Consider the following 27797-nt stretch of genomic DNA (forward strand, 5'->3'; position numbering starts at 1 on the left):
CCGTGAGAGGACTGTACCCAGGTCTCGGGCATCCAAGCCTGGCACAGTGACAGGGAGAGGACAGGAAGGTACAGTGGGCCGATTATTCACCCCTTTATGTACAGGCTTTGGGTTGTCAGGGCTCAAGCCATCTCCCTCAGAGGAGATTGGTGACCTCAGCAGGCCACAGGTGAGCTTCTCCATCTTTAGCTGTGACCCTTTAAAGCCAAAGCTGACTCTATTTACTTCTGCCTTCCACAAATTCAAGGTGCAAAACTTCATTTTCTCTGAATAAGAAAACCAGTTTAAACTCACACAGGTCAGCCAAGCAGGAAGTCCAGGCCTTCCCCAGAATCATCCAACAATTCAGGGAGGATCCCTGATTCCTGCACAGAGATGAAAGAGGGCCCAAATCCAGGGAAATGCAGTTCTCCCCATGGCCACACGGTGGCGCTGTTAGCAGTGGGTCTTAGTCTAGCCTCCAGGTGTCTTCAGCTGGGTCACCTGCTCAGATTACTGTGGACCTTCAACAGAAGACAACTCCAGAATGCCACACAAGAGGTCTCAGAGGTGGGAGGGGGCCATTGGCATTGAAAACTCCGGGGGAAGTGGGTTTCACAGACAGATGCTCAGTGAGAACAAAGCCCATCGGGAGGCTGAGGCAGGAGGCTGAGTTCTAGGCCCGCTGCGTCACTTAGTGAGACCCTGTCTCAAAATAAAGGATGCCTTTTGTACCATTTTCACCAGCAGCATCCGCTTCCCCAGTCCTGACCAGTCCACCCTGGTTGACATGGTACTCCACCTCCTTCCCTGCCAGGAAGTCACACTCAGGGGAAGCTTCTCTGGAAGCCAAAGGGAGTCCCTGTTCTCTCTCCAGAGCTTTAAAAAAAAATAAGCTTTCTTCCTTCTCACATAATAGAAGTCCAGGGGCAGTGGTGGCTGCATTGCCTCAGCAGTCCAACAAAGCTCTCAGGGACTCAGGCTCCCATCTCTATAGCACATGGGCCCTGTTCCTTGTGCTTGTTGCCTCAGATGCAAGCTGACTGCCACAGCTCCACACTTCCCATCTATGTTTAGGCAGCAAAATGGCCAGACATTTCTGACTCCTTTTATCATGAAGCGGTGTTCATCAAGAAGTGCCACAGCATCCCGTTGGTCTGGTCAAAACATCACGTGGCTTCCACTATTCTGCAAGGGAGCCTGGGAAATAAGTACAGCACCCCTCCATGACCGTCACCATGGGTGTGGCATCTGTGGATTCAACCAGCCATGGGCTGAAAATATTTGAGACAAAAAATCCTGTCTATACTATATACACACAGACTTTTTTCCTTGTCACTCCTTAAACAATACAGAGTAACAAATATTTGCACATCACTCATCCTGTATGAGGTGTTACGCACAATCTAGGGATGTTGGAAAGCACCCTGGAGGACCACCTGGGTTATGTGTGAATACTGCACCATTGTACATGAGTGCAGGGAGCAGTGGCAGGTTTGGTGTCTAGGGGAGTCCTGCCTGGGGGGACCAAGGGGCGACTCCAGTTTTCCCTCCTCTGTAATAGGAGGTGGGAAAGGATAAGGGGCAGTGAGCATGCCCACTGGTGATCTTCTCCTAGTGGACCCTGCCCTTCGCACCTGACCCCGCCCCCCTGTCTCCCAACCCCTGGCGGCTGCCCCTCACAGAGGACTCACCATCCTAAGAGCCAAGGCCTTCTCAGCCCTCTCCTCCGGAGCAGAGAGGGCACAAAGCAGGAGATGCAGCACCATCCTACCTGGGTGAGATCCAGTCTCCATGCCGGTCCCTCCCAGACACTGTGGGGAAGGAAAAGGACAGTGGGACAGCATCTGCCTGGCTCCTGCACCTCAGCACTGCTTCCTGACCAAAAGGCTGCTGATGGTCTTTGGCGAAGGTGGGCTTGGAGGGGAGCAGAGGAGTGGGGGTACTGCTCTGCAGAGGAGGTGAGAAATTGAGTCTGAGGCCTGGGGAGGCAACAGGGGGAGGCAAGAGGTCTCAGAGGTGGGAGGGGCCATTGGCTTTGGACTCCAGAGGAGGTGGGTTTCACAGACAGATGCTCAGTGAGAACAAAGCCCATCGGGAGGCTGAGGCAGGAGGCTGAGTTCTAGGCCCGCTGCGCCACTTAGTGAGACCCTATCTCAAAATAAAATTTGAAGGTCTGTGAATGTAGCTCAGTGGAAACGTGCCCCTGGGCTAAATCCCCAGAACCCCCTCCCCTCCCGACACACATATAAGAAAGAAAAGAGAAAAGGGGAAGAAACTGGAGGGCCAGGAGCAGCTGTGACCACAGGGACAGCTGATGGGCTGCCCATAGGTAACATGGTGGCGAAGCAAGTCAGGCCCAAGGTGTCTGGGAAGACGGTACTGTCACCACCATGCCCCATCCCCTGGACCTGGCAGCACAGCAGGGACCTGAGGCCCTGGGCGCTGGGTTCTGAGCCAGCCTCTCAGGTCTCCCAGGTTGGGCCTCACTTCCGGATTGCCAGCACACTAAAGTGCCACAGGCAACATCCGGCACCTAAAGGCCTCTGTTGCCCTGTCCCCCAGATACCAGGAGCAGCTTGAAGTGTGGTGGCACTTATGGGCTCCTGGACTTTCCTTCTTGCCCTTATGCTGAGACATGCCGACCCATCTGCTTGGAATAGGTGGCCACAGGCAGGGGCTGGAGCAAGGCTGCGGGCAGTCCCCGCCCTTTCCCAGCCACAAACCACAAAGTAGGTGGGGCTCATTTTCTCACCCTCTTTTCCCTCTGGGTCCCCTCATCTGGTTTTGGGGAATATGAGCTCAATTTTTGTCTGCCACCTCAGTGGACCATGAGTTCTTACAAGTCGCTGGGGCATACCCCAGGGTCTCCCCAGCCTCATGCTATGCCGGCCACCACAGGAGCCTCCACAGTCTGTTGGGTGTTTTAATAAGGGCTGAGCTCCACTGAGGAGCCCCTGCTCAGAAGCTATCGTAGTCCCAAGAGCCCCGAGCTCCAGATCCTTCTTGGCCCTCCAATTTCACAGCTTGCCAGGGCTGTGTCCCTGTCTCAGGGCACAGAGGACCTGAGGATGGCCTACTATGCCAAAGCGTCTTTCTCCTGGGCACTTCACCATATCTGCTCTCAGTGTCTCAGAGCAGTGGAGTGGCCCACCAAGATGTCAGGCTGGTGGCAGAGATCTGGGGTTCTCAAGCATATCTCAGAGAACCTCGTGTACAGACCATGCCTGCCCCACCGCCTCCACCTCGCCTCTCCCCAGATCCTGCTTCTCTCCCACACCTGGGAAATGGGGTTGGGTTGGGTCCTCTGTGTTTGAGGGTGGGGATGGGGTGCTCATCTCTGTTGGGACAGAAAGTCCCTCCCCATCTGGGGGCCCAGGAAACCTGAGCCCAGCATTGTGTGCATCCTGGGACAGCTGACAATGCTGTGGTCAGACAGCTGGTGGAGCGGGTGGGAGTGCAGGCTGTCACATGACACCCCGTCCATCTCTCCCTCCCTCCCTCCCTCCCTCCTTCCACCCTGGACTTGGGGAGTTGCTGTCCCATCCCTGTCGCTGGAGAGAGCTGAGGCACCATGCATGGAGGCCGGGGGCTGCTGTTCCTCCTGCCACTGCTGGCTGTCCACATGGGTAGATGGGGGAATCTGGGTCTGGGGGGCCCAGAGCAGGGGCCCAAGGCCTCAGGGCACAGAGGCTCTGGGCGGCTGTTGAAGTTCCTCCCGTCTGTTGCAGGGGCCCAGGGCTGGAACCAGGAGGCGCGCCTGCTTGCTGACCTGATGCACAGCTACGACCCCCACCTGCGGCCCGCAGAGCGGGACTCTGATGTCGTCAATGTCAGCCTGAAGCTCACCCTCACCAACCTCATCTCCCTGGTGAGTGGAGGGAGGGAAGAGGGGCTGTCACCAGGCCCTGGGACTGCTGGGGAGAAGAGGGAGGAAGGACCCACTGGGGTGAGGGGCTGCCAGGGATAAGGAAACCCCCTGGTGGGGGCACTGCTCAAGGGCTTGGGGCCTCTGGTTCCATCAATGACCTCTGGGAATAGCACGGGGGGGGGGCGCGGGGGGCAAGGCATGAGGTGCTCAGCCCTTCATCTGAACCCCTAGAACGAGCGAGAGGAGGCCCTCACCACCAATGTCTGGATAGAGATGGTAAGAGGCTCCCCTGCTGCCCTCCTGTCTACCAGTGTCCTTACCCTAAGGCCCCTGGCCCCCCAAAGCTGCTCCTGCCTCCTGGGCTGTTCTTCCATTCCTGGGCTCTGTGCAGGCGAGAGCAAAGGCCTGGAAGCCACCCTTCTCCCTGCAGCAGTGGTGTGACTATCGCTTGCGCTGGGACCCACAAAACTACGGAGGCCTGTGGGTGCTGAGGGTACCATCCACCATGGTGTGGCGGCCGGATATCGTGCTGGAGAACAAGTGAGCAGGGGACATGGGCAGGGGTGGGGGTCAAAGGATGCCAGGCCAGGGCCCAGCTGAACAAGAAAATTATGGAAAAAGAGACAGGGGGTGAGGTGGGGGCAGAGGGTGCAGAGCAGGTTGCTGCAGGGGCCTGGGGAAGGACCCCATGGGCAGGCCTTGGGGCAGCCCTCTCCCCCTGCTGACATGGACTCTGACCCCAGGGCCAGCAGACCCGACCCCACACCTGACTCTGTCTTGCTGGGCCACCTCCCTGTAACCTGGGGCCAGTGACAGGGTTTATCATAAGAGTGTAACAGTGTCAGACGCTATAATTGGACGAGTGTTTTGGCTGTCCCAGGAAGAAGAGAAGCAGAGATCAGGGCGGGCCCAGAGGGAGTCGGTCCGGGTTGGGGAAGTTGCTGGAGTCAGTAGTGGTTCAGGATGAGGACCTGTGAGGGGTGTGGCAGGTTGGGGTGTTGGTGTCCTCTGGCCTCCATCCACATGGGACAAAGGGCTGGATTGGGCTCTGGGGTCTCTGCTTGGGCGGTTGAGGTCTGAACCCACAGCAGTGGACTGGCCTGTGCCCACAGTGTGGATGGCATCTTCGAGGTGGCCCTCTACTGCAATGTGCTGGTGTCCCCTGATGGCTGTATCTACTGGCTGCCACCGGCCATCTTCCGCTCTTCCTGCTCCATCTCCGTCACCTACTTCCCCTTTGACTGGCAGAACTGCTCCCTCGTCTTCCAGTGAGGCCACTTATGGGGTGGGGGAGATTCCAGGAGCTGCTCTGAGAGGTGCCTGGGCAGGGGTGGGGGACGAGTGTTCTGGAGTCCCCTAGAGGGCAGGGGCCAGGATCCATGGCTCCCAGGACTCTGCTCATCTCAGGTAGGGACTGAGGGTGCCCAGACCTCTCACCTCCTTCAAGGCCTCGGTTTCCCAGCCTGTGCCCCAAGCAGGGAAATCAACGTCTGGGGATGGGGCAGGAGGGAGGAGTGGGGTAGGCAGAAGGTGACCTGCGTGCCTGGGCACCCACAGTACCCCCACCAGGCAGGGCTGTCCCAGGAGGGAAACCAGGCCAGGGGGTCTCTGGGTCTCAGTTCCAACTCCATAAAAGTGGGAGCAGGGCCTGAGTGAGGTGTTCCTGTGTTTTAAACGAGTGGTCTTTCTTCAGGGAAATCTGGCAGGGAGGGTCCTCCAATAATCAGACCTGAGGGACTGGGGCTGGGGCTCAGTGGTAGAGCACCTGCCTAGCATGTGTGAGGCACTGGGTTTGATTCTCAGCACCACATATAAATAAATGAATAAAATAAAGATCCATCAACATCTTAAAAAAATAAAAAAAAAAATAATAATCAGACCTGAGAGGGCCTCTCCAGGTGGACATGTATTTGCTATGTTATAGTTGCTGGCAGCAGCGAGAGGGACAAACCCGGAGTGGTCCTGGGTACTTTGGTCGGACAACCGCATGGAACAGCAGCCTCTGGCCCTTTGACTCAAACATCCTGGCTCTCCAAAAGCCCATTCTCCCCACACTCTCAGCAACCCCACAACCAGGGCTTTATGGAGAACCCAGAAGTGCAGGACTGAACTTTTTGAAGCCAAACGCCCACTGTTGCCCTCAAATGGCCAGGTCTGGACTTTGGGGGTTGACCCTTTCACCCTCTGTGCCCCCAGGTCTCAGACCTACAGCACCAGTGAGATCAACCTGCAGCTGAGTCAGGAAGGCGGCCAGACCATCGAGTGGATCTTCATTGATCCGGAGGCCTTCACAGGTAACCTCCACCCACAGGGCCCCCACCAGATGTGGCTGAGTGGGTCAAGGCCAGACCAAGGCCATGCCCTTCAGTGGAGCTCCAGATGAAAACCAGAGCAACCCACAAAGAAAGTTCCTGAAAAATCCAATGACTTCTGACTTCTTCTGTGATAATTACTCCCATTTTGGAGGGAGGGGGGTCAATACCCACTCTCCCACCCCACTGGTGTCCCTTGATGTGCCCACGCCTGCTCGCCCACCTGTAGAGAACGGGGAGTGGGCCATCCAGCACCGACCAGCCAAGATGCTGCTGGACGCAGAGGCGCCAGCTGAGGAGGCAGGCCACCAGAAGGTGGTGTTCTACCTGCTCATCCAGCGCAAGCCCCTCTTCTACGTCATCAATATCATCGCCCCCTGTGTGCTCATCTCCTCTGTGGCCATCCTTATCTACTTCCTGCCTGCCAAGGGTACCTGGAACCCATGGGAGGGGAGCATGCCCCTGTCCAGCATAGGGGACCACTGGGAGGGCAGGGAAGAAGGCCCTACCCAGGCACAGAGCAGCACCAACCATGTGGGGTGAGGGGCTCCTCTGAGGGCAGGGAGGGAGGAGGTGGGGAGACCTGCTCTGAGGGCTTCTCCGTCATGGTCAGCGGGCGGCCAGAAGTGCACAGTGGCCATCAATGTGCTCCTGGCCCAGACCGTCTTCCTCTTCCTGGTGGCCAAGAAGGTACCTGAGACCTCGCAGGCAGTGCCACTCATTAGCAAGTAAGGCCAGTCCTGTCTCCTGCCCACCCTTCCCCTCCCTTCTCAAGACCCCAGCTTGGCCCTCCTGCCATCCCTCCACCCCACCACCCTCTGCCAGGGGACCTGAGGAGAGGAGCCGCTTATGGTGGGGGAGTCTGTGCACAGGGTGCCTGAGGGCCACCCAGCCCCGACCACCTGCTCCTGACAGGTACCTGACCTTCCTCATGGTGGTGACCATCCTCATTGTCGTGAATGCTGTGGTGGTGCTCAACGTATCCTTGCGGTCCCCCCATACACACTCTATGGCCCGAGGGGTTCGAAAGGTAAGGCCCCTCCCTGCCCACCCCAGCATCCTCCTGTCCAGCCATTCACATGCGCTTACCTTTGTGCCCGTCCTGGTCATATTCAGCAGCAAACCCGTTCTCTATGAACCTTCAAGCATGTGCTAAAATGGATGGATGGATGGTGATGGGAGGGAGATTACATATGTGAGCTTATTTAATCTTTATAAAACCCCTATTAAGTGGATATTAGTATCATTTTCATTTAATAGATGAGAAAACCAAGGCTCAGAGCAGTTAAGTAGCTTATCCAAGGTCACACAGCCAGAAAATGGAGGAAGCAGTCTGATTCAGAATCTGTGTGTCCACCTGAAGCAGATAACTGAGGCTCTTGTTACACATACAGATTCCCAGGCACCCAGGCATTCTAAGCCAGAAGAGCAAGCATGGGGGACAGGAGGCAGGAATCTGTGTTTGTAACAAGCACCCTGGTGATTCTTATATGCACAAAAGTTTGAGGTCTCAGTGTCCATGTTCAGGATACAACAGCCAAGTTGTACCAGGGCCAGGCCACTGACCCTAATATGCTGCCTCTAAGACCTAGCAGCATGAGTCTTTCTTGCAAATGTCCAGCTTTAGCTCCAAAGCTCAGCCTGGCTGTCCAAGCTGAGCCACCCAGAGCAACACCCTTTGTAGGTGTTCCTGAGGCTCCTGCCACAGCTGCTACGGATGCATGTTCGCCCACTGGCTCCACCCACTATGCAGGATACCCGCCCCAGGCTCCAGAATGGCTCCTCCTCAGGGTGGTCCATCACAACTGGGGAGGAGGTGGCTCTCTGCCTGCCACGCAGTGAACTCCTCTTTCGGCAGCGACAGCGCAATGGATTGATGAAGGCAGCACTGGAGAAGCTAGGTGAGGCCCAGGGTGCCACTGGGGACACTCCTGCCCAGGGACTCCAGTTGGTGAGCCGGGCGCAGCAGATGGTGTTGGACAAGCATCCAAGCTGGGGAAAGAGGGGCTGGGGTTTCAAAGGAAAGGCCAACTTCTCTGCCTGTTTCTCCTCCATTTACTCTCTGATACACCCCACTGGCGAGTGACCTGTCTACACTCCATCAGAGAGTAGCTGTACTCTCTCCCCATCAGAGAAAGGCCCAGAGCCAGGACAGAGCCAGGAGTTCTGTGGCAGCCTGAAACAGGCCGCCCCTGCTATCCAGGCCTGTGTGGACGCCTGCAACCTCATTGCCCGCGCCCGGCACCAGCAGACTCACTTTGACAGCGTAAGCCGGGTCAGGCTCGGACCGGTGGGGTGTCCAGAGTACATGAGTACATGAGCATGAGATGGGGGAAGGCGAATGGGGTGTCCAGGAGAGGGCAGTGGGTGGAAAAGGTGGAGCTGGCAACCGGGAGGAGGAGGGTCCTCAGGGAGAGGGACCGTGGAAGAAGACAGGCTGGAGCCTGGAGGGAGGTGGGAAGCACCCCCAGAAATGAGGAATGGAGGCCCAAGGACAGAAGAGGGAGCCAGGGCAGGCCGGGTGCCACAGTCACCTCCCTCCCTGCTCCTGCCCTCAGGGGAATGAGGAGTGGTTCCTGGTGGGCCGCGTGCTGGACCGCGTCTGCTTCCTGGCCATGCTCTCACTCTTCATCTGCGGCACTACTGGCATCTTCCTCATGGCCCACTATAACCGGGTGCCCGCCCAGCCATTCCCTGGAGACCCCCGCCCCTACCTGCCCCCACCAGACTGAGTCAACCAATGGCTGCTGGACATACAGGAGTCATATTTGTGGGTCAACTTGTCTTATCAGCTGTGCTGCACTGCTGAGGTCATGAGGACGCTCTTTGGGAAGAGCTGGGGAAATAAAGAGACAGAGTTGGAGTCCTGGAGTGGTTAGGGATGATGGGCTGCGGTCAGGGTGTGTTGCTGGGGTTGGCACCCACATAACATCAGCTAGATGGCCCTGGCACTAACCATTCCTCTGCTTAGCCCACTCCTCTCTCTCCAGCAAAGCATCATCTCCCATCATTGTGAAACCCTTTGTTTTGTTTTATATCATGCTCCAGCTGGATGATGAGTCCTCCCTGAAGGAAGGCAAATCAAGAGAGGTGTGAAGAGCCCTCTCAAAAGAAGGGTGGCAGCCCATGCCAGCTGGCATGTGGCTCCCTATTCCTGGGTGCTATAAGCACCCAACAGCCACCAGTGACTTTCCCCTCATGTGCTTTTTGTGTCATTGACCACAGAAGATTTCTCAGGTTGTATCATTTTTTTTCATTGCTAACAGTTCCTCACAACATCACAGAAAGGAAAGAGTCACTATTCCCCCCTTGTGCCATATGGGCAAATTTGGGCCCAAAATAAGAGGGACTCCTCCAGATACTGGTGATTCAGGGAGGTTTGGAGTTCAGAATTCCTGACTCTGACCTAATCTCAGACACTCTAAGAAAGAGTCTGTGGCCTGAAAAGTAGACTTTCTTCCCACTCTTCTCTAAAGCCAGGGCCTTTGCACTGGTTCCAAAGCATGGTTAAAACAAGGAAGAGCTAAGCAGGAAGCTGATTAACAAAGAGCCACTGGGCTCTGCCTTCCAGAAGGAGACCTTGATCAGACTCTCTTGGCCCCACTTATCAGGAAATAAGACGATCAGCTATAGTCTTCCTGGGGTAGAGGCATGGCCCTGCTCTGAGCACAGAAGGGCCTGAGTTCTGCAGGTGCCCATGAGCCAGTCACTTATGCCTCTTAAGACTGCTTACCCGTCCGTAATATAGATACAGGTGTTAGTTTCTATATTATCCTCGCCACAGGACCAGAGATGGGAGTAATAGTGATTCAAAACTGTGAAAGTGTCACCTAAAGGCGGGAAGAGGGGACCCGGGAAATAAGTCCTCCCCCAAGCCAGGTAGTTGGCTTTGGGGCTCCACTGCCAGCAGGTTCATTTTATTTACTCGATTATGTGTGTGATGTACCTGGGGCGGTCATGACCACAGGGTCTTAGGGCGTGGCGAGGATGGGGGTGAGGCTTCCACCCAGGATACGATTATGGTGGGACAATCTCAGGTTCCTTATTAGTTTTGTCACCATGGTGCGACTTTCTAGCCTCTCAGGAAGGCTCAGAGAGCCGAGGATAAGCTCCAGCTCCCAGCCCACAGTAAGCACTCAGAGATGAACACTGGCTACCATTAACCGTGGGTTCCTGAGTCTGGGACCTGCCACTCCGGAATCCACACGGCAACCTGCCGAGGTGGGTCAGCTCTACTGGACAGCAGTGCCAGGGGAACTGGCCTGGGGAGGTTTAGAGAGGCACCGGGCCGCGTCGCCGCGCCGAAGGTGGAGTCGGGGTTTGTACCCGACAGCCAGCGCAGAGCCCTGGCGCGGCCCACAGACGCCCCAACAGCCCTAGGCTCCGCAGCGGCCCGGCGCCTGTGCGCATCCTCCCTGAGCCGGCGCCCCGGGAAAGCTGTCCCGCTCCGGACCTGCGCGCAGACGTTCCGCTGAGCCACGTGCAACCGGAAGTGGCCGGGCCCTTGCCAGAGGGACCAGGCAGAACGGAAGTCACTCTGTGAGATAGTGGCGACAGCGGCGGCGAAAGGATGAACAACAAGTTCGACGCGTGAGTGGCGCGTGGCCGCCCCCCGGGGCCCCTTCCCCCAACCGTTCCCCCCGCGCCCGCCCCCGCTGGGACGTGGCGGCGCACACTCTGCGGCACCGGCCTCCCTCCAGGGCGCGGCCGCGGCGGCGGCCGCACGGGCCGGGCGGCGGGGAGGAGGGAGCCGGGGACCCCAGGGCCGCCGGGACCGAGGGCGAAGCGCGGGGCCCGCGGGAGGGGTGGCCGAGCCGCCCGGAAGGAGGAGATTCCCGCGGCCCCGCCCCAGGTGCGGGGTGCGGCGGCGTGGAGGGGTGGAGACCCCGGCGGCTTGGCGGTTTCCGTAGCCCGGCCTGCCAGCCCGGTTTTCCTCACGCACGCTCCTGGCTGGGCAAGGTCGCCGGGCTCCTCTGGGCATCGGTATTCTCCTCTGCAAAGTGGGGACGGTAACAGCCGGCGTAGTGCAGCTGTGATGAGGCCGTGTGGCTGCCGCGCGGCGCGGCGGCTGCCCAGTGACGGAATTCTCACCCTCTTCCTGAGACTCTGCTCTTTCGCCTCCCCATCTGGTTCCCGGCTCCCGGCACGGCGGGCCCACCCCGCACTCCCTAGGACCCACTCTAATCCCTAGTCCCAGCGTCACATAATTTAGGGGTACGGAGAGGAAATACAGGTCCTTCCAATGATTGTATCTTTTTGCATTACAATTTTTGTTCGTATCTTTTTTATTTATTTATTTATTTATTTTTTTAGTTTTCGGCGGACACAACATCTTTGTTTGTATGTGGTGCTGAGGGTCGAACCCGGGCCGCACGCATGCCAGGCGAGCGAGCTACCACTTGAGCCACATCCCCAGCCCCTGTTCGTATCTTTTAACAGTACATAGATAAGGGTATTACAACAGTTGTACCTTGAGGTAGATCATGTTTTTACCTCCTTTCTATTAGTCTAATCTGTCTCCTATCCGAAGACCCAGATCTTAGTCCCAGATCCTCCAGTTGTTTGACAACAGAAAAGTCCCCCAATGTCTGAGCTGTTGTTACCCCACGTTAATGTTAATACCCTGCTGGAGGAAGCCAGCCATAGTCAGCAAATTGTCTACATTGCCAATTAATGCAGTTATAAATGCAAAGTGGGATTACTGTTAATAGGTTTTGACCTGGTGTTGCCGACAGAAATTGTTTTTTTCCCCCAATATAATGGGTGCTGTTGTGCAAATTCAGGGCTACTGGGTTTCCAGTGTACTCTGCAGCTCTTCAGGCATGTTTCTTGCTTACTGAAAGGTCTCTGATTCTTGAAAAAGTAGGGGTCTTCTCCATCCTGCAGCTTAGTTGAGTCAATCAGTGTATGGACCCATCACTCCCATCCTAAGGTGAACAATTCCTAGCTCCAGATCCGAATCCTACTTCAGTGGAGCTTTCTTGTAACCCTTATATCCCTCCTCCATTTATTTGACCAGATCATATTGCAAACCTGAAAGGAGTCTTGCAGGGTGTTTCTTTCTTTCTAATTCTCTGCAAATGGGATCTTGTTACCTCTTTGTAAGGAATATGAGGCTCTCTGACTTGAGTAGCTTGCCCAAAACAATAGAAAGGGCCCACCCAGATTTGTTATTTTACTTTGGTTCAGGCATCTCCTGATAGAAGTTAACCTGAGTCATTTTAATTATTTCTGATTATTAACTGTTGTACTGAGCCAGAATCTTTTAATATCTGTCCCCTAGCTTTTCAGGAAAAAAAGAAAGAAAGGGGGAAAACAATAATGTTTTCTTTTGTATGTGTGTGTGGGGATGGAAGCCAGGGCCTCTGGCTTGCCCAAGTGCTTCACCACCAGCTTTCTTAATTAGAAATTGATGACCTTAGTTTTGATTTTATTGTTTAAACTATTGTTACATATTTGGAGTCTGTACTCTTTACCACATCACCACAAGGGATGTATTCCAGCTTTCCTCAAAGTGAGGTTCCTGGAGCTGGTAGCACAGTAATATAATCTGTGGACTCAAGAGAGTAGAGAGGAGCTCAAACCTCCTTTACCATGTAGGTCTTCTTCTCTGAATGTAACCAGATTGTAATTACTTTTTTTTCTTTTTGGTGGTGGTGCTGGGGATTAAACCCAGAGCCTTATGCATGCAATATCCCCAGCCCCAAGGTTGTAATTATTTTTAGGGGAAGAAGATATGAAATTGTAGGATCCTGTTGACATGTAAAACTCTAAGATGATTTCTCAAGAACTGCAGTCCTGATTGTGATAAACATCAGGTTTCAGATTTTGGTTTTCTAGATACCATACTTGATTTTGACCGTAGTCTATATAAATTACCTTTTAGCCCTTTCTTAACTGCTGTCTGAACCACTTATTTGGCATTTATTGCTTTCGTATTTTAGATCCATAAATTAAACAAATGTTTGTTTTCTGCCACTGTCAGATGCTGGAGATAGAAAGATGGCTTCAGATTCCTACTATAAGGAATGGGTCTAGTTCAGAGTGTGAAGAAATTCCTGGGCAGCAGCTTAGTGAGCTAACCAAGGTACTACACAGTCTGGACAGCCTCGTGTCCTGATTGTCGGCATGAGCTTATGGAGCACTGATTTTTCAGTGCTTGGCTCAAATCCAGCTTTGATCTGGGAAGGGCAACCTCTTGGAAATAGGTTGCAAAAGATTTGCCTTATGCATAGTCTCAGAGGGCAGGGTGGTTGGCCAGCTCCCACTCAGGAGGTAAGGAAGTAAAAGCACTAGATGAAGATGCATTAGGTTTTCTTATTCTTCCTGGTTTCTACTAGTGATCAGCAGCAAAACCCCTAAAAAGAAAGGAACTTAAATGCTTTGGGGGATGACAAAAATGAGAGATGTTGGGTGACTGCCCTTCTTCTGCCAAGAAGACCCCAGCAGCTGTCATTGGGATTGGAAGCTAAGAAGAGAAAAGTGCAGTTTGTATCCCTGCATTGTGCCCTGAGGATTTAGAAGATATCCTGGGCCTAAGCCTAGAAAGACCCATGAGATGTTCTTGATTAGGTGGCCGAAAACTGGCTATGACAATACATAGCAGGGACAAGTGTAAACGTGTTTATATGGGGAAGTTCAGAAGAGGGGAGACTGACGTTGCTTCTGATGGGAGATATTTCCAGGAGAAAGTGAGTCCTGAAGGATAGTTAATTAAGGGAGGAGTCAAGACCACATGCTGATCATGACAGGTGATATTAGAGAACTGCAATTAAATTGAGGCAACTAAGTGAGAGGAGTGTGTTGAGGCAGGAAATGCTGTTGAAAGAGGGCATAACAGGGGCCTTAGCACTATGCTGGGACATGAATATCTGTGTACCATATCTCCTCAGTTAGGTCCTGATAAGAGTAGATGCTTAGTAAATGTTGGTAAATTTGGATCCACAGAACTTGTGTACTAGGTAGACTCCTTTTGAAAAGGAAAATAAACACAAGTTTAATCGAGGGGAGGAAGTATCATAAGCGTAGATAAGGGTCTCCCAGAAGTCCAGGGAGGCTGAACTAAGCCAGAGAGAGATGGCCATTTTGGCAACAACAACCAAACTTGCCTCTCTATCCTCTCTTCTCCAATCTCTCTCAACTAGCTTGCTGTTTTCATTCCTTGTCTTGATTCTCTCATGGCTTTTCTTACATGGGGCCCTTGTGGCTGCCCCAGCTTTCATATCTGTGATCTTTCCTCTCTTGGGTGAAATGCTGAGGGAGGATTGCTTATATTTTTGAGCTAGGCCTTGAGTCACAGGTTATTGCCCAAGCTGGACTGCTTGGGGGAAGGGAATGCCAATGACACGAGTCAGATTCTAGAGGATCTTACATTTCATTGTACTTTATCATCCTCGAGGCTAGGCATTAAAGAGCGAAGGACAATTGACCGTCTTAGGATGAAAATTAAATAATCAGATTTGCAATCAGATAATACATTTCATGGTGGGGATGGGGAGGCTCATGGCACAGGTTACAACTACCGGAGTATCTCCTACAGCTAGGGCAGGCATCTCAACACACAGCTAATTAATGTGTTCTCCTATTTCTCAAGTGTTTTTGGTGTTAGGCAATGGGGATTCGTAGGCAAAAAAAACCCTACAAATGCAGTTTCCTAGGACACATTTCTGTGTCTTCATATGATAATGTCTGTGGTTATACTTGGTGCATCATTGGTATCTTTCTTGACAATTGCCTAATTCCATTGAGTATACATATAGTTATGAGGCCAGAAAGTTGATTCTGGAAAAATCCCATAATAAGTGAATAGTCTAGCTGTAGAATAAATGGCATTCTTATCTTTGTAAACTCACAATCTGTTTATAGTTTTACCTGGATTAGTAGATTTGAGGTAGTTGCTCTGTGCTTGAAAGGGTAACTCCTAAAGTGCATTTGACTATGCTTATGAGGCAAGAACACATTCAATCATTCTGTTGGGCATTTATTTGCCCTTTTCATTCAACATTTTTTTAGTGTGTTCTTGTCCCAGGGGCAGGAGATATTGAGATGATGTAAGACATTGTTGTGAGGGAACCCTCCATGTGGTAGGAAAAACAGACATGGGAAATATGACACATCATCTTGAAGGGATGGTGTTTGTAAGTGGTGGGAATATAGGTTATTAGAAGGAACGGAGGAAGGGAATGCCAATGACACGAGTCAGATTCTAGAGGATCTTACATTTCATTGTACTTTATCATCCTCAAGGCTAGGCATTAAAGGACAATTGACAGTCTTAGGATGAAAATTAAATAATCAGATTTGCAGTCAGATAATACATTTCATGTTGTGGAGGATAGGTAGAGATGTGTGTTAGGGAGCCCATTTAGAGATTTATCGTAGTGATTGAGATGACAGAAAAAGATGGCCTAAACTAAGGCATTAACAATGGGGAAGTCTAGGAGACATGGAAAGAAAGAAATGTGGCAATATATATAGGTAAGATTAACCTTCATTTGAAATGCAAAGGAGTTATTTGATAGAAAAACTTCTCGTGGGGCTGGGGTTGTGGCTCAGTGGTAGAATACTCGCCTACCATGCATGAGGTACTGGATTCAATCCTCAGCACCACATAAATGTAAAATAAAAGATATTGTGTCCATCTAAAACTAAAAAAAATAAGTATTTAAATAAAAAGAAAAAACTTATCGTTATTGCTGGGTGCGTTGGTGCACACCTGTAATCCCAGCAACTCTGGAGGCTGAGACAGGAGGATCTCAAGTTCAGAGCCAGCCTCAGCAATGGTGAGGCACTAAGCAACTCTGTGAGACATTCCTTTATGTCATGTGCATCTCACAGGCCCGCAATATGAGTGACTGGGTTGGTTACATGATAGGTTGTATGATTTAGTGACTCTATTAAATAACGGGAATTATTCCCTATGGGAATCAGCTTAGTCATGAAATAACACTACTTTGTCTTTCTTTTCAGCTTGAAAGATGATGACAGTGGGGACCACGATCAGAATGAAGAAAACAGCACACAGAAAGATGGTGAGAAGGAAAAAACGGAGCGAGACAAGAGCCAGAGCAGTAGCAAGAGGAAGGTGCGGTTTGTGCTGCGCAGGCCTAGTTGCCTCTGGATGAGTTGTGTTTGTCTTGTGGAGTCTGTTTATTTGGAAGACATCGGGTTAACGTTGTAGTACTCTGTTTTGTAATATCTGGTTTTGTTCTTAAAAAAAAAAAAAAATTGTGGATTCACTGAACACATCAGTGATTGGGACTTAGAACATTCCTCTTGTCATATCTTGAGGTGCTGTCTGGCCTACAGAATTCACCTCGCCCACCTTGAGCAAGCCCAGTTGTTGCACTCAGCTAGCTAGGCTGCTGGCTGCTTCAGAAATTGCCGCTCAGTTCTTCAAATTGTATGCATCCCTCCAAACTTTAGACTTTGTAGTCAGTAATAGTCTGAATTGAAAATGACATGGAAGAGAAAAAGTTTAGGGAATGAGAGCTAGGTAGATCAGCTTTTTCCTTGAGCTATCAAGGCAGTCATTAATTTATTTATTCTACAGTATTGCATACCTCCAAGTGCAAGCGTTTTCTGCTAGGCGTTATGAAGACACGAAGGTGAATGAGACTGTGGATTGAGGGGCTCACATTTAATAACAGTAAAAAAGGGTAGCTGATATTGAGCACTTACTGTGATACTGTCTGAGCACTTTACATATACTAATTCATTGGACCCTCTCAGCAGCCGTTTCAGATGGCCATTATTAATTTCCCCATTTTGCAAGTGAGAAACCGAGGTACAAGCAGATTAAACAACTTGCCACTCTTAAATGATAAGAGTATTCTGGAGGAGGCAGTGCTTGGACCAGGCATAACAAATATAAATGTCTGTGATATAGGTGGAAAGTCATAAGAGCCATAAGAACACGGGTAAAGTGTTAATAGGAGTTTAGAGTTGGTTAACCATTAGAAAAATTTATTTATTTATATTTGGTGCTGAGAATCGAACCCAGTGCCTCACACATGCCAGGCAAGTGCTCTACCACTGAGCCACAACCCCAACCTTATGTTCTTTTTTAATTGTGAAAGTAGTAGGGAATAACACTGTTAAATGTTTCAGAGTTACAGAGCGCATGACAAATGCCTAGGCGAACCCACCCTTTTTTACTTTCCAGGCTGTTGTTCCTGGACCAGCAGAGCATCCCCTGCAGTACAACTATACATTCTGGTACTCCAGGAGGACCCCAGGCCGTCCCACCAGCTCTCAGAGCTATGAACAGAATATCAAGCAGATTGGCACCTTTGCCTCTGTAAGTACTTAGTGGTTTAATGGAGTGTGCCTTGGCAGAATGCTCATGCCTGTGTTTCTGTGGCTGTGTTTATGTACCTTCCTGGTAAAACTTGTTTAACATTCTGCTTTCCTTACTTGACTAACCTGAGTCTCCAAGGTCAGACTTGTTTGTTCTTAGGTTTCTCGTTAGACATCCACAGTTAACCGTAGAAGGGTATAATACAAAAAAATTTTTTTTTCCTTTTGTTTGTGGTATAGGGATTGAACTCAAGGATGCTCTACCACTTAGCCACACCCACAGCCCATTTATTTATTTATTTATTTATTTATTTATTTATTTGAGACAAGGTTTTGTTAAGTTGTCCAGGCTGTCCTTGGATTTGTGATCCTCCTGCCTCAATCTCTGAAATTGCTGGGATTATAGGCTGTGCTGCTGTGCACATCTGACAGGTTTGTTTGTTTGTTTAACTGAGGGGTGTTTTAACCATTGAGTCACATCCCCAGCCTTTTTATTTTTATTTTTTAATTTTGAGACAGGGTCTCGTTAAGTTGCTCATGGCCTTGCTAAGTTGCTGAGGCTGGTTTTGAACTTGTGATCCTTCTGCCCTGTCCTCCCAAGTTCCTGGGATTACAGGTGTGAGCCACCATGCCTGGATGCAGCTGACAGTTTTTTGTTTTTTTTAAGCAGATATATTTGTTGAGTCCTTATATGCAGAGTGTAATTGGGGGACACAAAATTTTAAACTATATGGTCTTCATCCTCACAAACTTAGACAATAAATTTGAAAGCAAAGTTTGAAAGTTTTTTTTTTTTTGTATTTAAGAGCTTTCTATTAGGATTTAGCCATGAGAGTAACTGTTGTAAAGTAGCATCTTTTTCCTGTGTTTAGAAAGAAAATGAAATCTCTAATAATTGTTTTTGTGGGTACCATCAGTATAGTGTCCAGGTTCTGTTTTATTTCCCTCCCAGGTGACTAGATTTGTGAACTTGGAGGTACTAACTGAAGCTAATGGGAGTCTGTTCAACAAAGACTATTACACACTAACTGTGTGCTGTACATTCAGTCTGTGAACAGAAGCAGATGCAGGATATGTCACTTTGTTAAACTTACTGACTTATTTGTCCTGTTTCAAATGTAGAACTGGAAAAGAATACTATAATTGTAAACATTGCAATAAGGCATGACATTATTGTGTCTAATATGCTAAGACACAGTAAATAATAGGACTTTATGTGATTTCCTTCAATCATTAAAATAGCCCTATGGGATTAGTGATATTATCCATATTTTGCAAATGAGGAAAGTGAGATCTGGATAAAGTATCTGTTATGAGGTCTCAAGTCCTCTGCTACTGAATTGATTAAGTGGGAGCCACTATTGAAATTCAATTCAGGTAGGATATGAAGGGAAGATTTCACAGTACACCAAAAAGAAGGCCAAAGGCTACAATTTAAAATTGTTCTCATTAGCCAAACTTTATTTTTGTATTTATTATTAGTCAGATATACCTATTTAACTGGTAATAAATTGTCTCTTGAATGTGAGATCAACAATATTGCTATGCTGAGGTGATAGTATTCAGCCCTATGCAAATGACTTGTTGGTGCTGCCTCATCACTGGTAAATTTGGGCTTGTTTGAAATATTACAAATAGCTTGTACAATGGTGCATATTTGGTTCAAGAAATGTTTTTTAAGGGGCTGAGGATGTGGTTCAGTGGTAGAGTGCTTGCTGGGCATGCAAGGGTTCAATTCCTAGTATCACAGAGCTGGAAAAAACTTCATTGAATGAACTCAAGACCCTAATAATGTTCTAAAAAGAATTATGGAGCCTGTTCTTGGGGCATGTCTGGGATTTTTTTTTTTTTTTTTGACATGGGTCTTGCTTAAGTTGCCCAAGCTGGCCTTCAATTTAGGATCCTTTGTAATCCCTCCCAGGCAGCTGGGATTACAGGCATACCCACTGTGTGACTAGGGATTTCTAATATAGAATAGACAGTGAATGGAACTGCAGGAAAAGTATGGCTGGTGCACCTGGAATTCCAAGGAAGTTGGGGTCTTAGAGAATTTGAACATATTATGAGAAAGGAATTCTTGGCAGAGGGAACAATAGAATTAAGCTTTTGAAGTATACATACTTTTCTAATGTTTCAGAATCCCATCACTAAAGTTTCAGTTGCCTGCTCTGTGGGAATGAAAGCTAGACAGTACAAGTAAATTGGCAGTCCTTATGTTGTGAACACTTGGTGAATCTGAAGAAACTGGACCAGGGCATATGTATTTAAGACTTTGTTAAATTACTTTGAAGTAGTTATGAATATTTCTAGGATTTTTCTTTCCCTCTTGTACAAAGAAAAAATGTGAATTTATGTATAAATTCACATGAAAATTTTATGTATAAACTTATGTATATGTATAAATTTATGTATAAATTCTCATGAAAGAGGGTTGTATTTTCTTTTCTTTCCTTGGAGTTTATATGTTGAGTGGTTTGTCATCAGTTCCCTCTTGGGTTAATGCCTTTTTAGTAGTCATTGGATGTGTGACAAGTGCTTAAAGTCTGCAATCGTATAATTCAAGGCATTAGGAAGTAGTTTACAATATTATATTCCTCACAGAAGTAATTACATTATGAAACCTTTTATCAAATCTAAAGCGGTATTTTTCAATAGTTCTTTTTTTTTTTTAATCTTTATTTTTTTTAGTTGTAGTTGGACACAGTATCTTTATTTTATTTATTACTTGGTGCTAAGGCTCGAACCCAGGGCCCTGCACGTGCTAGGCGAATGCTCTATCCCTGAGCCACTACCCCAGCCCCTTTCAATGGTTCTTAATCCTAAATTTAACAGCATTTAAAAGTTCTTGAAATTGGGGTAACTAAGAAGGCAGTATCTTGAAATGGGAAGAGTGTTAGACTTGGAAATCCCAGGGCTAATATATTGTGGTGCTTGACTCTGCATGTTGCAGCAAGTCCTAAAACCATTTATCAGGTATAAAATGAGGAAGGTAATTAAGATGGGGTCCTTTTTACACTTCACATTCTGAACTTTATTTATTTTTTTTTGTTTCATTTAGGACTTTTAAAAAGACATTTTTCAAAGTTTAATAATGTTTCTGAAACTGTATGCTTTATTCCTCTTATGGTGGGAGTACAAGCTTTTGCAGTTTGGCTGTAAGATTGGAGGAGACCCCACTGTTGAAGTGGTATTTGGATGAGGAATTGGTGTGGTTTCTTGCCACCATGTCCCTTCAGTTTTAATTCACAGTGAGCCACTGGTTTTGGTGGGTGTGTACTTTGTTTCTTTCAACCATGTTAGGTTTAATAAGGCTTTAGATTACTGCTTTTTTTTTTGGTATTGTACTGGGGATTGAACCCAGAGATACTTGGCCACCGAGTTACATCCCCAGCCCTTTTCATTTTTATTTATACTTAGTGAGACAGGGTCTCACTAAGTTGCTGAGGCTGGCCTCAGACTTGCATTCCTCTTGCCTTAATTTCCTGAGTCTCTGGGATTACAGGCCTGGCTAGATTACTGTTCTTTGTATACAAGTGACCACTTCATATTCCAAATCACTGTATACAGTTAAGCCTAGCAGTTGCTGAGGTATTGCACTGCTTAAAGTCCTACAAATAGCACTAGTTCCTGACTTGTTTTATATGTGTAAAGCATTTAACGTGTTCCTATTCCAAAGAGGAACTGAAGGAGACAGCCATTGCATACAGTAAGGGTGTAAGATCGGTTTCTCCTCATTTATCATCAAATCTTGACTTGAATGTCTGTCAGTATCCATTTTCCATCATGCAATTATGGTGTCTTGCTGTGTGTTGATTTGGCCTCCTCAGCTTGGTGTTGACAAACACCAGCAGTTTCTCTTCAGGCTATTACTTTTTAAGTGTGCCTCTTCACTGGCCAGTACTTAGTAGGTATCCTCTGAAAATTACAGAGCATCAAGACACTGATGAGAGAAATGGGACCAGAATGATCAATATCATTGAGCAGACATTTGATAGAGAAATATGTCTCATTTTCTATGAAGACCTGAAGGAGGAACAAGGAGAAATAGTTTTCTTAGCTAAGGAAAGGGATGTGAACATAACCTCTGAGAGACTTCATCCTGTTTGATTTTGTACGTTTTAGCCTTAGTAAGGGTATGCTGGTACAGAGTAGTACATGCAGATGCTGCTGTTGCTTAGACTTAGTAACTAAAAACAAACTAAAATGTATTTTGTTCCAGCTAATGCTATATTTGCTAGTTAAACAGTCTTTGATCAAGAATTGATTTCGTTCTGAAAAAGGCATTCAGGCTGAGTTTGTGTGGTACTTACATACCTCATGACTAGTGGATTTCCATCATACAGAAAACTAGTCCTCTTCAGTGGGAAGGCCCATATTGACATGGTGTCACCTCATGCTCCTGGCAGAGGCTAGCAGTCCTCACCTAGAGTTTATTCTTGTGTTGCCAGTGGTACATTTTTCTTTGATCAAACTAAGGCTTTTTCTCTTATAACACCTTCCTTTCCACACAGTGCTCCAAATGGAAGTGTCCTCCAAAGAGGAAAGCTGGAGCAGAGCCTTCTATGCCTATGTTCTTGCACCTTTGGATGAATTCAAAGAAAAAGGAAAAGATACATCTTTGGTATTTTGGGGTCTTCTCTCTGCAGGTGGAGCAGTTCTGGAGGTTTTATAGCCACATGGTACGTCCCGGGGACCTGACAGGCCACAGTGACTTCCATCTCTTCAAAGAAGGAATTAAACCCATGTGGGAGGTGAGGACTGAGGGCCTTGGACTGCTTTTTTGAGCAAGTTGTTGTTGTTTGTTTGTTTGTTGAAGCCCTACCAAGGTTAAAACTATTTCAAGTGTCCTCTCAACTGCAACACTATTTGCTACACCCTTGGAATCTGGACCTCTGGGGAAAGGCACTGATGCTGTTGCTTGATTGTATGAGTTGGTGCTGGGTGTTTTTAAAGATGGTGGTGTTAACTCAGATGGTGTTACAGCATTAAAGAATTTTTTTAAATTGCCCTTACCTGTTCCCATAGAATTTGTGTGTATTTGTGCATGTAATACTTGTACATAGTATAAAGTGATAGGAAAATAAAAGGCCATAATTGGAGACCCATAGTTGAGCTACTAGTTGGCTGTGCTCTGGCATAAAGCATCTCTTTTTTTCTTTTTTAAGAATATAACCTTTAACTTTTATTTTATTTGTTTGTTTTTATGTGGTGCTGAGGATTGAACCCAATGCCTCACCCCTACTAGGCAAGCGCTCTACCACTGAGCCCCAGCCCCAGCCCAGCATAAAGCATCTCTTCTGATGCCAGGGCATTTTTCTAGAAGATGGATGTGGCCACATACATCCCATTCCCCATATTTTATGCAGTTTGTTTGTTTTTATTTTTGGTACTGGGGATTGAACTCAGGGGCAATTTCACTGAGTTACATCCCCCAGCCCTTTTTATGTTTTAATTTGAGGCAGGTCTTTCCCAGGCTGTCCTTGAACTTGTGATCCTCCTGCCTTAGGCTCCCAAGTCGCTGGGATTACTGGCATAAGACACTGCCCAGCTTTTATGCATCTCTTATTGTTCATGTGACCTTAAGCCTTATTTGCCTTTCAAACTTCATCTCCCATCACCTCTAAATCTGTTCTATGCAATTAGACTCTCCTATTCACATCCCACTGAAGTGCAGTTAGTACAAAAGCATGTTCTTTGTGGTGCCTTCAATGCCTTTACCTGCAAACTCCTGTTTCCCTCAAGACCAGCTTAAATATTTGCTCTTGGGCTGGGGATATAGCTCAGGTGGTAGAGTGGTTGCCTCACATACACATCCCTAGCACCACAAAAAAAAAAAAAAAGTTTGCTCTTCAGTGTTTCCAGCTGTCAGGTTCTGTCTTACTGTGCAGTTTTCTTGTTACAGCAGCACTTGTCAGACTTTTTGGCTGTAGTTAATTTTCTTAACTGTCTCCTGTACTACATTGGACCTAAGTAGATTCTGGGGCTTTGTATCTATGTACTTGATACTTGGTGACACTCAGTAAATTGTAGCAAATGAAGTGATGAATGAATGGTCTGTTTGAAATCTGGCATTTCTAGCTCAGCGGTAGAGCACTTGTCTAGCACGTGCAAGGCCCTGGGTTCGATCCTCAGCACCCCATAAAAATAAGTCAATAAAATAAAGGCATTGTGTCCAACTACACCTAAAAAATAAATATTAAAAAAAAAAGAAATATGACATTTCATTTTGATTCGTAAAGTAGTTCTAATTAAAAGGGATTAGTCTTTAAAGATCTGTTTTATTTAGCCTTTTTTTTTTTTTTACTTTTTTAGATATTTATGGACCTTTATTTTATTAATTTATTTATATGCGGTGCTGAGAATTGATCCCAGTGCCTCACACATGCTATGCAAGTGCTCTACCACTGAACCATAACTGCAGCCCCAGTTTAGCCTTTTTTAAAAAATGGCTTGTACCAAGAATCCCTGCCTTGTTTTTTGTTGTTGCTGCTATTCTGTTTCATTTTTCCCTAGTCTTGTTTTGTTTTGTTTTAGTTATAGGTGGACACAATAACCAGTAAAGGTTATTTATTTTTATGTGGTGCCGAGAATCAAATCCAGTCCTCACACGTGCTAGGCGAGCGCTCTACCACTGAGGCACAACCCCAACCCTTTCTCTAGTCTTACCACGTTTTTATAAAATAATATTTTGGAGAACTAGAAATTACAACCAGATTTGTTAGTATTTAAGAGATTCTTCTTTTTTTTTTAATACCTTTATTTTATTTATTGTTTTATGTGGTGCTGAGGATCGAACCCAGGGTCTTGAACATGCTAGGCAAACGCTCTACTGCTGAGCCACTACCCCAGCCCAAGATTCTTGATTTTCTACTGTTTAATGTGCAAGAAAAAGTCATGAGCCATTATTTTAGCTATAACTCTTTCTTTTTGTAGGATGATGCAAATAAAAATGGTGGCAAGTGGATTATCCGGCTGCGGAAGGGCTTGGCCTCTCGTTGCTGGGAGAATCTCATCCTGGCCATGCTGGGAGAACAGTTCATGGTTGGGGAGGAGATCTGTGGGGCTGTGGTCTCTGTCCGCTTTCAGGTAAGCTACCCTAGGCCAGTCTGCTTTCATGTGTTGCTCTTGCTTACCTCCTGCCCCTGGTTTGCTTTGATGATACCTTCTGTTCCTCCCATAGGAGGACATTATTTCCATATGGAATAAGACTGCCAGCGACCAAGCAACCACAGCCCGAATCCGGGATACGCTTCGGCGTGTGCTTAACCTACCTCCCAACACCATTATGGAATACAAAACTCACACCGACAGCATCAAGTACGTGTTGGGGGTGCTGGGGGGGACAGGTCCCTGAGCTTAGCAGAAGTAGCTCCATAGTTGGGCCCAGAGGCATATGGTCATACAGGAGACTGGCTTGTGGAAAAGGGACAGACCAGCCCCCTTTAGGCTTCTGGTCACTTGCTGCAGTTCTGGTTGGCAAGGCTTCCTGCCCACCTATGCTGCAAGGTGCTTTAGAGCAGAGAGTCCTACTGCAAAAACCCGGTGCACTGCTAGGGCTGCTTCATTTCTAGTAGGCTATCTTGTCTTTCCTATACTAATCACTCTCTGAAAGTGAAAGACAAAATACTTTCCTTTTCTGGATGTTTTTAAAGATAATTTTATTTAACAATGAAGTCCTCTTCCCTACCCATCCCTCATCCCACTTTGCATGTCTGTTTAACTGTCAGCTTCAGTCTGTTTTCTTCATCCTGGGAAATTGACTTCTTATCAGGAATGAGGACTCCATTCCCTGTGTGTAGAGCTGAAGTAGAAGAGGAATCAGGGTAGTGTGTGAGAGAGGAGAATCAAAGGGAAGATAGAGAGCACAGGGGAAAGAAGCTTTGGCCTCTCCTCAAAATTTGGAGCAATGGAGCTCTCTGTCCACAGTGAGCGTCACTGGTGAGGCTTGCTCCTTCAGCAATCAGGTGTCAGGAGTAAGCTCAGGTGGTTAGAGAAGAGCATGGGGAGTGGCTGTCAGATTGTCTTGAAAGCAGAGGGAAAGCCAGCCAGCTAGGAGCCAGGCCCATAGGTTTAGCTTCTCCTGTGGCCCCCCATCAGTATGTGCCTTTGGCTAGACTCTCTGCAACTCTGCTTCAGTTTTCCCAGCTGTAAAATGGGACAGTAATACAAGGCTTTGGTGAGATTGACTTAATCTATAACTGAGGGTCCTTGGCAGAGCCTTCTGAAGGCTCCTTTAGGGCCAAATATTATTATCACTGTCATCATCTTTAGTAATAATGTCATCATCGTGCTGTTCTTACTAAAGACTAGTAGTGAGCCCAGTGATTCTGTTCAGCAGGCAGACCATTTGGGATTCTTTCCTAAGGATGCACAGGTAATGGTGTGGGTGGAGTTTGCTTATACCAGCTAAGTGCCAGCTTTTAACTGGGAACACTGCCACAGAAGTTGGTTCAAAATCAAATGACCTGCTGTGACTCACTGTAACCACCAGCAGTTACTAGCTAGCCTGGCCCTGGTTGCTTGCCTCAGCAGTCCGGTAGTAGCACTGTTCTTCTCCAGGATAATCTGTCTTGCTGTCTGTTCAGGGATAGACACAGTTTTTACCCTCCTGTCAGCTTCAGGCCAGCTGGAGAGATCTACATTGTTTTCTGGGACTTTATTTTCAAGGATCCTAAGATCCACCCCACTCAACCACACCCATCCCCAAAGCCAGCTTTGCACCTAGGCAGGAAAGGGAAAGGTGTTTTTCATCAACTCTCCCCTCTCTGCTGTTCTCCTTCTAATGCCTCAAGGCAGTTCGTCCTAACTATTGTAGAATGTGTAAGTCCTCCCGGAGTCTAGGAGAACATGCGGACTTCCGCCATAGTCTGCTGGAAGACTGGCCTACTGCACGCTGCTTCCCCAGAGACCTGCCTCTGGGACTCCAGCCCTGCAGCCATAGGGCCAGAACTCCCTCCTTGAGACCCAGATGCCACCTTCCCTTGTGCCCTCCTCTCTTTCCTCTCCCAATGAGCTACCTTTTGCACTTTCACTAGAATGCCAGGCAGGCTGGGCCCCCAAAGGCTCCTTTTTCAAAACCTCTGGAAGCCGCGGTTGAATGTGCCATGACCCTCTCCCTCTCTGGATGGCACCATCATTGAAGCTGGCGTCATCGGAGTCTCTTGTTCTGTTGGCGTGCCACCTGGAAGACCCTTCTGTCCTGGACAAGAGGAGTGGAAGAGCATGTTATGCTTTGAGAACAGGCTGACACGCAGCAGCTACAACAACAGCTGAGATCACAAATAAATGGTGCTAAACTAGCTTGTCTCATGCTCTTGCTCTTTATGGTGCATCAAGATGTGGCCTTTTGGACTGACTGTCACCATGTTAAGGGATGGCACAGACCTCATGCAACGCCATCCAGGGAATGCAGCCTCATTGCCATGAGCCCATTATGTAGTATCATGTGGTACTTTGTTCCAGGACTGCTGAGGCCTGATATAATGAGGTGACACCTAGCTCTCAAAGTGAGTCCCCATTTCCTGGTACTTAAATTCAGTTCCCATCTAGCTAATGTTGATGACCAGAATGGTTTCTGATTTGAAGTCAGCTTGATAGTCTGTAAAGGTTGGAAAGGGGAATCCTTGACCTTTGCTTTGCTAACTTCTATTTGCCTTTACTTCAAAGAATTTCTTGCTTGGAGGTAAAGCCCCGCTTCTATCTGTGTGTGGCTGACATACACATAACTTCCTTGCTTTGTGCTAATGGGGTGTTCTGGCTGGTATGAAGCTGCCCAAACCCTAGATTCTTTGCCAGCCTCCTCCCTTTCTGCTTTCCCTGTAGAGCCAGATCATCTTCCTCTTCGAGCTAGTCCTGCTTCCCAATCTCATGTTGATAACCTTCCCTTCCTCCCAGCCCAGTGTTCCTGTGCCTCAGGGTCTAGGGTGGGGAGGGCTTTCCTCTGGTGTAAGTTTGACACTCAGGAGACTGTACTGTGCACATACCAGCCTCTTGAGTGCTTTGTGGCTTTGTCTTCTGTGTGCTGCAGCTTGGCATTCAGGTCCCTAACCTGTTGGAAAGTTTCAGCAAGCCTCAGTTACTTTAGTTTTACTTAGAAGCTACCATCAAAATCAAACATAGTCATTTTTGGGTACGCTGGGTCAGGATGCCTGACAGGTTCTCAGGAGTGGAAGTGATGGTAAGGCTGTTTTCCAGATGGCTCTTCCACTTTGACAGCGGCACTCTGTGTTTGTGCCATTCTGACAACTCCAATCTCCATTTGGCTCAGGATCCCACAGAACACACATTGGGGCTAGTGCCTTGGGTTCAGATGTTCTGGGAATATTTGTGTCATTGCT

At 48.1% G+C, this 27797-nt stretch overlaps 2 protein-coding genes across 4 annotated transcripts in view; both read left to right on the forward strand.

Annotated features, from left to right (window-relative positions):
- The first annotated feature begins 3502 nt into the window (after positions 1-3502).
- On the forward strand, positions 3503-9025 carry Chrng (cholinergic receptor nicotinic gamma subunit). The gene is made up of 12 exons (XM_015481559.2): positions 3503-3608; positions 3711-3850; positions 4082-4126; positions 4281-4390; positions 4963-5118; positions 6047-6144; positions 6392-6592; positions 6776-6890; positions 7078-7192; positions 7847-8063; positions 8295-8428; positions 8721-9025. The coding sequence occupies exons 1-12, from the start codon at positions 3554-3556 to the stop codon at positions 8892-8894; spliced, it is 1560 nt and encodes a 519-aa protein (XP_015337045.1). The 5' UTR covers positions 3503-3553; the 3' UTR covers positions 8895-9025.
- Positions 9026-10619: 1594 nt separating this feature from the next.
- The window catches only part of Eif4e2 (eukaryotic translation initiation factor 4E family member 2), a 29456-nt gene continuing 12278 nt past the window's right edge, over positions 10620-27797 (forward strand). For 2 of the 3 annotated variants that reach the window (XM_015481561.2, XM_015481562.2), the window contains exons 1-6: positions 10620-10752; positions 16132-16246; positions 17327-17461; positions 22107-22211; positions 24394-24546; positions 24641-24777. In XM_015481561.2, the coding sequence (XP_015337047.1) occupies positions 10733-10752; positions 16132-16246; positions 17327-17461; positions 22107-22211; positions 24394-24546; positions 24641-24777 (665 nt within the window). In that variant the 5' untranslated portion in view covers positions 10620-10732. Of the gene's footprint in view, positions 10753-16131; positions 16247-17326; positions 17462-22106; positions 22212-24393; positions 24547-24640; positions 24778-26495; positions 26760-27797 lie in introns of those variants that run through there. The other variant, XM_015481560.2, reaches the window with a different exon arrangement.

This window comes from Marmota marmota, unplaced genomic scaffold, assembly GCF_001458135.2.
Source record: "Marmota marmota marmota unplaced genomic scaffold, marMar, whole genome shotgun sequence".
Taxonomy (NCBI): domain Eukaryota; kingdom Metazoa; phylum Chordata; class Mammalia; order Rodentia; family Sciuridae; genus Marmota; species Marmota marmota.

Bases quoted from the DNA above. Each gene is read 5' to 3' on its own strand.
- Chrng (XM_015481559.2), top strand. From the start codon at position 3,554: ATGCATGGAGGCCGGGGGCTGCTGTTCCTCCTGCCACTGCTGGCTGTC. The intron at 3,851-4,081 runs GTGAGTGGAGGG...CTGAACCCCTAG, and splicing joins TCACCAACCTCATCTCCCTG to AACGAGCGAGAGGAGGCCCT. The intron at 6,891-7,077 runs GTAAGGCCAGTC...TGCTCCTGACAG, and splicing joins GCAGTGCCACTCATTAGCAA to GTACCTGACCTTCCTCATGG.